The sequence below is a fragment of the Bufo gargarizans genome, chromosome 8 (assembly GCF_014858855.1).
Source record: "Bufo gargarizans isolate SCDJY-AF-19 chromosome 8, ASM1485885v1, whole genome shotgun sequence".
Classification (NCBI taxonomy): Eukaryota; Metazoa; Chordata; class Amphibia; order Anura; family Bufonidae; genus Bufo; species Bufo gargarizans.
In genome coordinates, this window is record NC_058087.1 from 168,988,453 (window position 1) to 169,003,141 (window position 14,689).

At 47.8% G+C, this 14,689-nt stretch overlaps 1 protein-coding gene across 1 annotated transcript; it reads right to left on the minus strand.

Moving 5' to 3' along the window:
* Nucleotides 1-8,728: 8,728 nt before the first annotated feature.
* Nucleotides 8,729-10,989, minus strand: LOC122945486 (interleukin-17A-like). The gene is made up of 3 exons (XM_044304551.1): nucleotides 10,963-10,989; nucleotides 9,437-9,672; nucleotides 8,729-8,966 (listed from the first exon to the last, which is right to left on the minus strand). Exons 1-3 carry the CDS (start codon nucleotides 10,987-10,989, stop codon nucleotides 8,729-8,731), a joined length of 501 nt encoding a protein of 166 aa, XP_044160486.1.
* Nucleotides 10,990-14,689: the final 3,700 nt, after the last annotated feature.

Genomic DNA, 14,689 nt, shown 5'->3' on the forward strand with positions numbered 1-14,689 from the left:
TCATTAGACTGCAGCTCTAATCTCTTCTCTGCATTGCTATCAATGTAGGCCTTGGGACTTATAAGTAACTCCCTCTAGTGACTCCTCACTTTAAGGGGTTGTCCAGGTTCAGAGCTAAACTCAGACATACCCTTAATTTCACCCAGGCAGCCCCCCTAATGTTAACACCGGTGCATTTCATGCTCCAATGCGCTCCCTTGCCCTGCGCTGGATCGCGTAGGACAAGCGATCTTTTATTTACAATAACACACTGCCGGGCAGAGGCTTCCGCCCAGCAGTGTGTTCGGTGACGTCACCGGCTCTGATGGGCGGGCTTTAGCGCTGCTCTAGTCGCCCATCAGTGCTGGTAACGTCACCTGGGCTCACTACTGGGCGGAAGCCTCCGCCTGGCAGCCCCATGGAGAGCCCAGTACGTCACCAGAATGCCAGAAAATGCCTTTGCCCTGCGCGATTCATGAACTGCTCCGATGCTAAAGTCAGGGGGGCTGCCTGGGTTAATATGGGAATATGTCCGGGTTCAGCTCTGAATCTGGACATCCCCTTTAAGAGATATTTTGCAGCCAGCATAAGTATTCATGGTACACTGTGCAGCTGGCACTATTATGTGGATAGGCACCGTGTGACTGGCAATGTTATGAGTGCCTGGCTCTGTATTGAGGTGCTCTGTGTATTCTACTTGAAGAGGTTTTCCAGTAGGCTCAGAATGGCTTAAAAACATAAAAGAACCAATACTTACCTCCACTGCTCCTCCACCGCTGCCATTCTGAAACAACCGGATCCTCACTGTTCTCTACTTCCTGCTCCCGACTCGAGACACAGGAAATTCCCGATCAGCCAATCAGTGGCTGCGGCAGGACACAATGGTGGCCACTGATAGGCTGAGAGGGCATTTCCTGCAGAGCAGGAAGTAGAGACGATCACAGACTAAGCAGTGTCAAAACAGAAGTGATGGGGGATCGGTGAGTATTGCTTCTTTTATGTTTTACAGTCATTCTGAGCCACAAATATCTGTTCTGCTGGAAAACCTCTTTTAAGGAATAAAGGCAAGAATGTTACTGTGTGATGCCTGGTGCAGACTATGACTGGTGTCCTCTCTTTGAATCCCTGTGTCATGCTCCGCCCCTCAAGCCCTGCGCTAATCATACCACATTTATCACTTACATCCAAATGGCTCTTTTCATCGTACATGTGTGGCAGAAGTTGGGTCTTTAAAGATGGTTCCCACTCAGGAGCTGAGCAGTGGCGTAGCCGGCAGGTGCATTTAACCCCTCAGATGTTGTGGTCAAATATGACCATGGTATTTGAATGGTTATTTATAGGAAGCAGGCTGTTCCCAGAAACCCCCATGATGAGACTGTGGGAGCCAATCGTTGTTATGGTATACAGGGTCTTTGTGAAGATTCCCAAGTATACCATAGTTAGGCTCCTATTGAGCCCTGCCAAAGTCAGGGCTCAGTAGAAACACAGCAATTTTCCAATAGACTGAAATGGTAAACCATTACAGTCTATGGTAGAAACGATCTGATGATGACATGCTAAAGTCCTCTAAGGGGGGCTAAAAATAAGGTTAAAAAGGTAAAAAAAAAGTATAAAAAATGTATAAAAAAAAGTACGGTATTTTAAAATCACCCCTTTTCCCTATTTTAGATCTATAAATAGGGATGAGCGAACCCGAACTGTATAGTTCAGGTTCGTACCGAACTTTGGGGTGTCCGTGACACGGACCCGAACCCGAACATTTTAGTAAAAGTCCGGGTTCGGGTTCGGTGTTCGTCGCTTTCTTGGCGCTTTTTGAAAGGCTGCAAAGCAGCCAATCAACAAGCGTCATACTACTTGCCCCAAGAGGCCGTCACAGCCATGCCTACTATTGGCATGGCTGTGATTGGCCAGAGCACCATGTGACCCAGCCTCTATTTAAGCTGGAGTCACGTAGCGCCGCACGTCACTCTGCTCTGATCAGTGTAGGGAGAGGTTGCAGCTGCGACTGTTAGGGCGAGATTAGGCAGATTAACTCCTCAAAAACACTTAATTCAGTGATCGATCTACAGCTGTGGATCATTGAACTGCTGCTATTGAATTGCTCACTGTTTTTAGGCTGCCCAGAGCGTTTTTCAGTCACTTTTTTCTGAGGTGATCGGCGGCCATTTTGTGTCTTGTGGTGCGCCAGCACAAGCTGCTACCAAGTACATTTAACCCTCAATGGTGTGGTTATTTTTTTGCTATATCCTACATCAGGTGCTTGGCTGTGCTTGCTATTTTATTGAGGGGTGAAATACAATTGCCAAAATAGCAGTACCCTAAATCTGGTGTTTCAGCTGTGGCCAGCCAATTGTAATACTGTCTGCTGTCTGGCAAAGGATATATTTTTGTTCTGGGTTGAAATACAATTCCCAACTTAGCAATTCCCTAAATCAGTGGTTTCTGCTGTATCAGAGCTATTTGAAATCTATCCCTAAAAGGGTATATAATATTCAAGGTGCACATAGGGTCATTCTGAATAACTTCACACACACGCTACTGTCTATTTCCAAGTCTAATTCTGTCCGTAAACGTATACCTGTCATCCAGCGCCTAAATACCAGGCCTACAATTTATTTTCAGCTAAATCTGTCGTTACTGCTGTGCCTGTATTAGTGTAATACGGTACCTAAATAGATAGCCAGATAGTGTTAGGTGTCTGTAAAAAAAGGCCTGAATTTGAATTCAATACATTGGGCCAAATAATTTTTTTCTTATTGTGGTGAACGGTAACAATGAGGAAAACATCTAGTAAGGGACGCGGACGCGGACATGGTCGTGGTGGTGTTAGTGGACCCTCTGGTGCTGGGAGAGGACGTGGCCGTTCTGCCACATCCACACGTCCTAGTGTACCAACTACCTCAGGTCCCAGTAGCCGCCAGAATTTACAGCGATATTTGGTGGGGCCCAATGCCGTTCTAAGGATGGTAAGGCCTGAGCAGGTACAGGCATTAGTCAATTGGGTGGCCGACAGTGGATCCAGCACGTTCACATTATCTCCCACCCAGTCTTCTGCAGAAAGCGCACAGATGGCGCCTGAAAACCAAGCCCATCAGTCTGTCACATCACCCCCATGCATATCAGGGAAACTGTCTGAGCCTCAAGTTATGCAGCAGTCTCTTATGCTGTTTGAAGACTCTGCTAGCAGGGTTTCCCAACGGCATCCACCTAGCCCTTCCCCAGCGGTGGAAGACATAGAATGCACTGACGCACAACCACTTATGTTTCCTGATGATGAGGACATGGGAATACCACCTCAGCATGTCTCTGATGATGACAAAACACAGGTGCCAACTGCTGCTTCTTTCTGCAGTGTGCAGACTGAACAGGAGGTCAGGGAGGAAGACTGGGTGGAAGACGATGCAGGGGACGATGAGGTCCTAGACCCCACATGGAATGAAGGTCGTGCCACTGACTTTCACAGTTCGGAGGAAGAGGCAGTGGTGAGACCGAGCCAACAGCGTAGCAAAAGAGGGAGCAGTGGGCAAAAGCAGAACACCCGCCGCCAAGAGACTCCGCCTGCTACTGACCGCCGCCATCTGGGACCGAGCACCCCAAAGGCAGCTTCAAGGAGTTCCCTGGCATGGCACTTCTTCAAACAATGTGCTGACGACAAGACCCGAGTGGTTTGCACGCTGTGCCATCAGAGCCTGAAGCGAGGCATTAACGTTCTGAACCTTAGCACAACCTGCATGACCAGGCACCTGCATGCAAAGCATGAACTGCAGTGGAGTAAACACCTTAAAAACAATGAACTCACTCAGGCTCCCCCTGCTACCTCTTCTGCTGCTGCCGCCTCGGCCTCTTCTGCTGCTGCCGCCTCGGCCTCTTCCTCCGCCTCTGGAGGAACGTTGGCACCTGCCGCCCAGCAAACAGGGGATGTACCACCAACACCACCACCTCCGTCAAAAAGCATGTCACACGGCAGCGTTCAGCTCTCCGTCTCACAAACATTTGAGAGAAAGCGTAAATTCCCACCTAGCCACCCTCGATCCCTGGCCCTGAATGCCAGCATTTCTAAACTACTGGCCTATGAAATGCTGTCATTTAGGCTGGTGGACACAGACAGCTTCAAACAGCTCATGCCGCTTGCTGTCCCACAGTATGTTGTTCCCAGCCGCCACTACTTCTCCAAGAGAGCCGTGCCTTCCCTGCACAACCAAGTATCCGATAAAATCAAGTGTGCACTGCGCAACGCCATCTGTGGCAAGGTCCACCTAACCACAGATACGTGACCAGTAAGCACGGCCAGGGACGCTATATCTCCCTAACTGCACACTGGGTAAATGTAGTGGCGGCTGGGCCCCAGGCGGAGAGCTGTTTAGCGCACGTCCTTCCGCCGCCAAGGATCAGCAGGGCAACATTCTTTGCCTCCTGTTGCCTCCTCCTCCTACTCGGCTTCCTCCTCCTCTTCTTCCACCTGCTCATCCAGTCAGCCACACACCTTCACCACCAACTTCAGCACAGCCCGGGGTAAACGTCAGCAGGCCATTCTGAAACTCATATGTTTGGGGGACAGGCCCCACACCGCACAGGAATTGTGGCGGGGTATAGAACAACAGACCGACGAGTGGTTGCTGCCGGTGAGCCTCAAGCCCGGCCTGGTGGTGTGCGATAATGGGCGAAATCTCGTTGCAGCTCTGGGACTAGCCGGTTTGACGCACATCCTTGCCTGGCGCATGGGCTGAATTTTGTGGTGCAGAAGTTCATTCACAACTACCCCGACATGTCAGAGCTGCTGCATAAAGTGCGGGCCGTCTGTTCGCGCTTCCGGCGTTCACATCCTGCCGCTGCTCGCCTGTCTGCGCTACAGATACCGCCTCATATGCGACGTGCCCACCAGGTGGAACTCCACCTTGCACATGCTGGACAAACTGTGCGAGCAGCAGCAGGCCATAGTGGAGTTTCAGCTGCAGCACGCACGGGTCAGTCGCACTACGGAACAGCACCACTTCACCACCAATGACTGGGCCTCCATGCGAGACCTGTGTGCCCTGTTGCGCTGTTTCGAGTACTCCACCAACATGGCCAGTGGCGATGACGCCGTTATCAGCGTTGCAATACCACTTCTATGTCTCCTTGAGAAAACACTTAGGGCAATGATGGAAGAAGAGGTGGCCCAGGAGGAGGAGGAGGAAGAGGGGTCATTTTTAGCACTTTCAGGCCAGTCTCTTCGAAGTGACTCAGAGGGAGTTTTTTTGCAACAGCAGAGGCCAGGTACAAATGTGGCCAGCCAGGGCCCACTACTGGAGGATGAGGAGGACGAGGATGAGGAGGAGGTGGATGAGGATGAAGCATGTTCACAGCGGGGTGGCAGCCAACGCAGCTCGGGCCCATCACTGGTGCGTGGCTGGGGGGAAACGCAGGACGATGACGATACGCCTCCCACAGAGGACAGCTTGTCCTTACCTCTGGGCAGCCTGGCACACATGAGCGACTACATGCTGCAGTGCCTGCGCAACGACAGCAGAGTTGCCCACATTTTAACGTGTGCGGACTACTGGGTTGCCACCCTGCTGGATCCCCGGTACAAAGACAATGTGCCCACCTTACTTCCTGCACTGGAGCGTGATAGGAAGATGCGCGAGTACAAGCGCACTTTGGTAGACGCGCTACTGAGAGCATTCCCAAATGTCACAGGGGAACAAGTGGAAGCCCAAGGCGAAGGCAGAGGAGGAGCAAGAGGTCGCCAACGCAGCTGTGTCACGGCCAGCTCCTCTGAGGGCAGGGTTAGCATGGCAGAGATGTGGAAAAGTTTTGTCAACACGCCACAGCTAACTGCACCACCACCTGATACGGAACGTGTTAGCAGGAGGCAACATTTCACTAACATGGTGGAACAGTACGTGTGCACACCCCTCCAAGTACTGACTGATGGTTCGGCCCCATTCAACTTCTGGGTCTCCAAATTGTCCACGTGGCCAGAGCTAGCCTTTTATGCCTTGGAGGTGCTGGCCTGCCCGGCGGCCAGCGTTTTGTCTGAACGTGTATTCAGCACGGCAGGGGGCGTCATTACAGACAAACGCAGCCGCCTGTCTACAGCCAATGTGGACAAGCTGAGGTTCATAAAAATGAACCAGGCATGGATCCCACAGGACCTGTCCATCCCTTGTGCAGATTAGACATTTATAACTACCTCCCCTTAACCATATATTATTGTACTCCAGGGCACTTCCTCATTCAATCCTATTTTTATTTTCATTTTACCATTATATTGCGGGGCAACCCAAAGTTGAATGAACCTCTCCTCTGTCTGGGTGTCGGGGCCTAAAAATATCTGACAGTGGCCTGTTCCAGTGTTGGGTGACGTGAAGCATGATTCTCTGCTATGACATGAAGCCTGAATCTCTGCTGACATGAAGCCTGAATCTCTGTTATGGGACCTATCTCCTCTGTCTGGGTGCCGGGGCCTAAATATATGACAATGGACTGTTCCAGTTTTGGCTGACGTGAAGCCTGATTCTCTGCTATGACATGAAGACTGATTCTCTGCTGACATGAAGCCTGAATCTCTGTTATGGGACCTCTCTCCTCTGTCTGGGTGCCGGGGCCTAAATATATGACACTGGACTGTTCCAGTGTTGGGTGACGTGAAGCCTGATTCTCTGCTATGACATGAAGACTGAATCTCTGCTATGGGACCTCTCTCCTCTGTCTGGGTTCCGGGGCCCAAATATATGACAATGGACTGTTCCAGTGTTGGCTGACGTAAAGCCTGATTCTCTGCTATGACATGAAGACTGATTCTCTTCTGACATGAAGTCTGAATCTCTGTTATAGGACCTCTCTCCTCTGTCTGGGTGCCGGGGCCTAAATATCTGACAATGGACTGTTCCAGTTTTGGCTGACGTGAAGCCTGATTCTCTGCTATGACATGAGGACTGATTCTCTGCTGACATGAAGCCTGAATCTCTGTTATGGGACCTCTCTCCTCTGTCTGGGTGCCGGGGCCTAAATATCTGACAATGGACTGTTCCAGTGTTGGGTGACGTGAAGCCTGATTCTCTGCTATGACATAAAGACTGATTCTCTGCTGACATGAAGCCTGAATCTCTGTTATGGGACCTCTCTCCTCTGTCTGGGTGCCGGGGCCTAAATATATGACAATGGACTGTTCCAGTTTTGGCTGACGTGAAGCCTGATTCTCTGCTATGACATGAAGACTGATTCTCTGCTGACATGAAGCCTGAATCTCTGTTATGCAACCTCTCTCCTCTGTCTGGGTGCCGGGGCCTAAATATCTGACAATGGACTGTTCCAGTGTTGGGTGACGTGAAGCCTGATTCTCTGCTATGACATGAAGACTGATTCTCTGCTGACATGAAGCCTGATTCTCTGTTACGGGACCTCTCTCCTCTGTCTGGGTGTCGGGGCTAAATATATGACAATGGACTGTTCCAGTTTTGGCTGACGTGAAGCCTGATTCTCTGCTATGACATGTAGACTGATTCTCTGCTGACATGAAGCCTGAATCTCTGTCATGGGACCTCTCTCCTCTGTCTGGGTGCCGGGGTCTAAATATCTGACAGTGGCCTGTTCCAGTGGTGGGTGACATGAAGCCTTATTCTCTGCTATGGGACCTCTCTCCAATTGATATTGGTTAATTTTTATTTATTTTATTTTTATTTTTTTTCATTTCCCTATCCACATTTGTTTGCAGGGGATTTAACTACATTTTGCTGCCTTTTGCAGCCCTCTAGCCCTTTCCTGGGCTGTTTTACAGCCTTTTTAGTGCCGAAAAGTTCGGGTCCCCATTGACTTCAATGGGGTTCGGGTTCGGGACGAAGTTCGGGTCGGGAAGTTCGGGAAGTTCGGCCGAACTTCTCCAACCCGAACATCCAGGTGTTCGCTCAACTCTATTTATAAATAATCGATAAAAATAAATAAAGAGTATTGCCCGGTTTGAAAATCTCTGCACAATTAAAATATAAAAATATGTATCCCGCACTGTGAATATTGTAGTGGAAAAAAATATCAAAATCGTCAAATAAATATTTTTGTCGCTTTGCTTCCAAAAGAAACAGAATAAAAAGTGAAAAAAAAGTCATACATCCAAAATGGCATCAAGAAAAAAATGAGCCGTCACGCAGCCCCATAGACACAAATATAAAATAGTTACGGGTGTCAGAAGTATTGAGTAGGGCAGTTAATTTTTCCTATTGGTGCACACAGGATCGGGAGGCTGGAGACACATAGGTCTGCATGGGAGCTGTATACACAAAATGGTAGGAATTCGATCTACAAGGTTGCTTTTTTTATCATTTTACATTTATTAGAGCAATAAATAAGGTGATTACAAAAGTATTCACACCCTCTAACAGCCATAAAAAAACATCACGTTTCTGTACACTTTTCCAGCTAATTAAAACAATAGACTGATTAAATAGTTTCAATAATTTTATGTAATAATATAAATATTGCCAAATAAATATAAAGAATATTTCCATAAAAACAATAAATACATTTTAAATAATAAAAACGGAGAAAGTGGCAGCCTATGGAAATTGTTCATGTTTTGTAGTCGGCAGTAGTAGATAAAATCTGATTGGTTCCTGTCGGCCACAGTTATTTTCCTTACACTGGTTTTTATAAGAAGTCCTTAACAGCAACCAATCAGAATTCAGCTTTAACTCCTAAAATCACATTATAGAGTCTCCTGTTTGGTCGATGGATAACGCTTCCACTGAGACAGTGGTGACCCATGAGGCTCTTATCTGAGGTACTGGGTGATGGGCCGGACACAGGTGCATCCCACGGTGACTAGCTGCTTGTCCAGCTTATAGACGTGGACGCATCCTCTCATCTCACGGCGCAGGACCAGGATCTCCTGTCTGATGGGGACTGAGTTCATGCTGAGGTCCACATTACCCTCAGGGTCCAAACAGCCGTAGTGGAGACATCTGGCCTCGTTGATGACCACCGGGAATCTGCTGTTGTCCATGTTGGAGCTGGAGGAAGGAGATGATAGAAATCAGAGGCCAAAATTAGCAAAATAGCTTTTACAATACTAAATGCAGCTGATAAACTTTGCAGGGGGCAGCCATTGTGGTTGTCAGCTGACCTCAGTGGAGGCGTCTGTGGTACATGAAGCTCACACCTGGAAATTCCCTTTGTAGTGTAGAGCGATTGTGATTTTTGATTTTAAAGCTTTTCAAAATCTTCGGTCTTAACGCACAGTATATTTTCCATGTATGGTTAGTAGCATGAAGGAAAAATAAGCGTGCAGATAGAGAAACCATAGTAATTGTGAGATGACGTCACAAGGTACACGCAATGTATAGGACTCACCATACAGACATGGACGTGGAGAGATTTATGGGAATGATAGATATAGATAGATAGATAGATAGATAGATAAATAGATAATAGATAGATAGATAGATAGATAGATAGATAGATAGATCACCTGTATATTTACCTGTATTCCCATGGAGACATTGAGCGGCTCTTGATGCTGTCCGTCATCAGTTGTGCAGAGCTCCCACCGTTGATCTTCATATGAACCTTCACACGTGATGGAAATGTGGCGTCCTCTTGGAATGGACAGTCACCTCCGGACACTGGGCGGACATCCCACTCCTCTGTACCAGGTATCTGCACTTCTCTTCCATGGGCAGAAGAATGGAAGATAAGGAGAAGCCATGTGGAGAGACCCTGAGAACAGATTATAGGATATGTATTATAGGGGGCATTGTGGAGGTGTCAGCGTTATACAGGATAATGGTACGAGGAAGGGTTAGAAATAGAGCAATAATATGCAGCAGATTTATCATACAGTATATATAATACTATTCTGCTGCTGCAGTCACTGTGTACATACATCACATTACTTATCCTGTACTGATCCTGAGTTACATCCTGTATTATACTCCAGAGCTGTACTCACTATTCTGCTGGTGGGGTCACGGTGTACATATATTACATTACCTATTCTGTACTGATCCTGAGTTCCATCCTGTATTATACTCCAGAGCTGCACTCACTATTCTGCTGTTGAGTCACTGTGTACATACATTACATTACTTATCCTGTACTGATCCTGAGTTACATCCTGTATTATACTCCAGAGCTGCACTCACTATTCTGCTGTGGAGTCACTGTGTACATACATTACATTACTTATCCTGTACTGATCCTGAGTTACATCCTGTATTATACTCCAGAGCTGCACTCACTATTCTGCTGGTTGAGTCACGGTCTACATACATTACATTACCTATTCTGTACTGATCCTGAGTTACATTGTGTATTATACTCCAGAGCTGCATTCACTATTCTGCTGGTGGAGTCACTGTGTACATACATTTCATTACTTATCCTGTACTGATCCTGAGTTACAACCTGTATTATACTCCAGAGCTGCACTCACTATTCTGCTGGTGCGGTCACTGTCTACATACATTACTTATCCTGTACTGATCCTGAGTTACATCCAGTATTATACTCTAGAGCTGCACTCACTATTATGTTTTTTTTTTCACTGTGTGCATACATAACATATACTCTAGAGCTGCATTTACAATTCTGCTGGCTTCTGAACTCGTTCTTATAATTTATAAGAAGCCTTTAATCAAGACTCTGTAAAGTGATATGATATAGAAAAAATAACTCCGTCCCTCTCCCACATTATAGGAGATAGGCTCTTAGACTGTGTCTGAATTTTATGCTTTCTGTTTCCACTAACAACCAACAGAATTGTAAATACAGCTCTGGAGCATAACACAGGTTGTATCCATAAGTAATGCAAAGTACGTACAATGTTGATCAGCTTTTAAACTGTAAAATGATGCTTAGAAGTGGACAAACCCTTCAAGACAATTCTTCAGGTAAACCAAGGAAGATAATTTTGCTTTCGGAGAACATAATAACAAGTAATGAACCCCACACCTCATACCCCTATAATGGACCTGGTTAATAAAACTGAATAGGAATCGGTGCTCCTACCATTAATGTTCCCCGGTGGGCGGCCATTGTTCTCATAGACGAGCTCTGGTGAGGTTCTGCTGGTGGACTGTGCTGGGACTCTGACTCCGGGCCCCATTATATAAGGGACACGGTTGTTTCTGGACTTTCCTGAAATATTCATAACCTAAAATCAGGTTTCAATGATTCTCGGGAATTTATATTAATATATTTTAATCTTTGGGAAATGAATATGAAACATTGGGAGAATTTAAAGGACGAGAACATCTCCCGCTATGGAATCCCTCAATTACTAATTAGCCAGAAAAGCTGACACAGTAATAATCCTCTCCTGCACCGGATAGAGATAAAAGAGTCATAAACTGAAGCGAGAGCTCATAGTAACAAACAGGATTGTATGAGAAGTATCTACACACGTCCACAAAATTGTTGGTACCCTTCCGTTAAAGAAAGAAAAACCCACAATGGTCACTGAAATAACTTGAAACTGACAAAAGTAACAATAAATCAAAATTCAGATAATGAAAATCAGACATTGCTTTTGAATTGTGGTTCAACAGAATAAAAAATAAAAAAAAATAATGAACTGATTTTCATTAGCCGATTTTTAGTAAATTTGTATTTATTATAAACCTGTGAGTCCTGCGGCCGCGGCCACTCAGAGAGGGAAGCCTTTGAGTCTTGCATCCTCCACCCACTCGTAAAGAAAGTCTGTGCATAGAGGATAGAAGAATGAAACTTGATACACACATGCCCAGTCGCAGGCCCGTCGCTACCCAAGAGGCAAAACAAGCAATTGCTTGGGGCCCTGAGCTGGTTGGGGCCCCGAGCTGGCCCGGGGCCAAGCAGAGCCGGTGCCCGATGGTATATTCTAACCCCCAGGCGTTCCCATGGTGACGGGGACGCTTGGCTGCGGGTTAGAATATACCATCGGATCTGCGTTTTACGAGCTTAGTGAGATCGTAAAAACTCAAATCCGATGGTATATTCTAACCCCCAGGAGTTCCCATGGTGACGGGGACGCTTGCCTGGGGGTTAGAATATACAGAGCCACGCCACTCACAGCAGTATATTTATAAACTAATCAGTACCTACTTTAACTTTAATCATTGCTCATTGCTGAGCTCTTTACTTGGATTATTTGGATATCTTACTTTGTCTTAGCTCCGGTAATAGCAGGCAGTGCGGGGAGCGGCGCTCACTCACTGACCGACGTCACGCGCCTGCTCCTCCCACTAGGCGGCGCAGGCGCGTGATGTCAGTGAGTGAGCGTCGCCTGCACTGCCTGCTGTTACCGGAGCTAAGACAAAGTAAGATATCCAAATAATCCAAGTAAAGAGCTCAGCAATGAGCAATGATTAAAGTTAAAGTAGTTATTGATTCGTTTATAAATATACTGCTGTGAGCGTCGGGGAGGGGGATCTGTGGATGGCATTTTAGGGGGATCTGTTGATGGCAGTGCCATCCACAGATCCCCCTACAGTGCCATCCACAGATCCCCCTTCCCTAAACAGTGCCATCCACAGATCTCCCCCCTAAACAGTGCCATCCACAGATCCCCCTCCCCTAAACAGTGCCATCCACAGATCTCCCCCCTAAACTAGTGCCATCCACAGATCCCCCCTAAACAGTGCCATCCACAGATCCCCCCTAAACAGTGCCATCCACAGATCCCCCCTAAACAGTGCCATCCACAGATCCCCCCTAAACAGTGCCATCCACAGATCCCCCCTAAACAGTGCCATCCACAGATCCCCCCTAAACAGTGCCATCCATAGATCCCCCCTAAACAGTGCCATCCACAGATCCCCCCTAAACAGTGCCATCCATAGATCCCCCCTAAACAGTGCCATCCATAGATCCCCCCTAAACAGTGCCATCCACAGATCCCCCCTCCCCTAAACAGTGCCATCATGGCACTGTTTAGGGGAGGGGGGATCTGTGGAAGGCACTGTTTAGGGGGGATCTGTGGATGGCATTGTTTAGGGGGGATCTGTGGATGGCACTGTTTAGGGGGAGATCTGTGGATGGCACTGTTTAGGGGAGGGGGGATCTGTGGATGGCACTGTTTAGGGGAGGAGGGATCTGTGGATGGCACTGTTTAGGTGGGAGATCTGTGGATGGATCTGTTTAGGGGAGGGGGGATCTGTGGATCGCACTGTTTAGGGGAGGAGGGATCTGTGGAAGGCACTGTTTTGGGGGGATCTGTGGATGGCATTGTTTAGGGGGGATCTGTGGATGGCACTGTTTAGGGGGGAGATCTGTGGATGGCACTGTTTAGGGGAGGGGAGATCTGTGGATGGCACTGTTTAGGGGAGGAGGGATCTGTGGATGGCACTGTTTAGGGGGGAGATCTGTGGATGGCACTGTTTAGGGGAGGGGGGATCTGTGGATGGCACTGTTTAGGGGAGGAGGGATCTGTGGATGGCACTGTTTAGGGGGGAGATCTGTGGATGGCACTGTTTAGGGGAGGGGGATCTGTGGATGGCACTGTTTAGGGGAGGGGGGATCTGTGGATGGCACTGTTTAGGGGAGGAGGGATCTGTGGATGGCACTGTTTAGGGGGGAGATCTGTGGATGGCACTGTTTAGGGGAGGGGGGATCTGTGGATGGCACTGTTTAGGAGAGGGGGATCTGTGGATGGCACTGTTTAGGGGGGATCTGTGGATGGCACTGTTTAGGGGAGGGGGATCTGTGGATGGCACTGTTTAGGGGGATCTGTGGATGGCACTGTTTAGGGGGGAGATCTGTGGATGGCACTGTTTAGGGGGGATCTGTGGATGGCACTGTTTAGGGGAGGGGGATCTGTGGATGGCACTGTTCAAATTTCATGCACATTAAATGCAACAGCAGTATTTGCACTGTAAACCTCCTTTTTTATTTATATAAAGTGTGGGTGAACTTAAACTGTATGGCTATACTGTGGTTCCTGTAGGCTTTGCGTGCGTAAGGTGTGGAGGGGGGGCCTCCATGTCTATTTTGCTTGGGGCCCCCAAATTCCTTCAAACGGCCCTGCCCAGTCGGCACTATCCCCAGTCTTGTTCAACATCTATCTGAGACCATTGGCCGACATCATCAGGAGTCACAATCTTCAGTTTCATGTTTATGCGGAGGATACACAACTGTACTTTAGGCTTGCCAATGGAACAGTTGATCAAGTCGATCTGGCCGGATGTCTCTTGGAGATCGATCTCTGGATGAGTGCCAATTATCTAAAGCTTAATGGCACCAAAACTGAATGTATTACATTCAGTGACCTGAAAATTACACCCTCAGCACCCCAATGGCCATTGTCTTTTGGACCTGTCCCTGAGACAGCCACCCAGGTCAGGGACTTGGGAGTGGTCTTGGACTTCAGATTAACCCTGGCCCCTCAGATAAATCAGGTGGTTAGTACCTGAAACTTGAGGGGAGGATTTTAAAATACATCGAATCCCCGCTCAGGAAAGCCTTGGTCGGACCAGCGATCAGCAGTCGGTTAGACTATTGTAATGCCTTGTACATGGGACTCCCTAAGAAGAACGTGCATAGACTTCAACTTGCGCAGAATGCCGCAGCAAGGCTCCTAACTGGTGTTGCCCACGAGAGCATATTACTCCCTCTCTTAATGCCTTGCACTGGCTGCTCGTCCAACAACGGGTGATGTTCAAGATTGGATGCTTCATGCATAGGGTATTCCATGGTGTGGGGCCCTTGTACCTGTGACGTAAATTCACAAGGTATGCCCCGTTGAGGACATAGAGGTCTA

Excerpts from the sequence above, each read along its gene's own strand:
- LOC122945486 (XM_044304551.1), bottom strand. The coding sequence starts at position 10,989 with ATGGCCGCCCACCGGGGAACATTAATG. Across the intron at positions 9,673-10,962 it reads CCCACCGGGGAACATTAATG|GGTCTCTCCACATGGCTTCT; the intron begins GTAGGAGCACCG and ends ATCTGTTCTCAG. Across the intron at positions 8,967-9,436 it reads ATGTCTCCATGGGAATACAG|CTCCAACATGGACAACAGCA; the intron begins GTAAATATACAG and ends TCCTTCCTCCAG.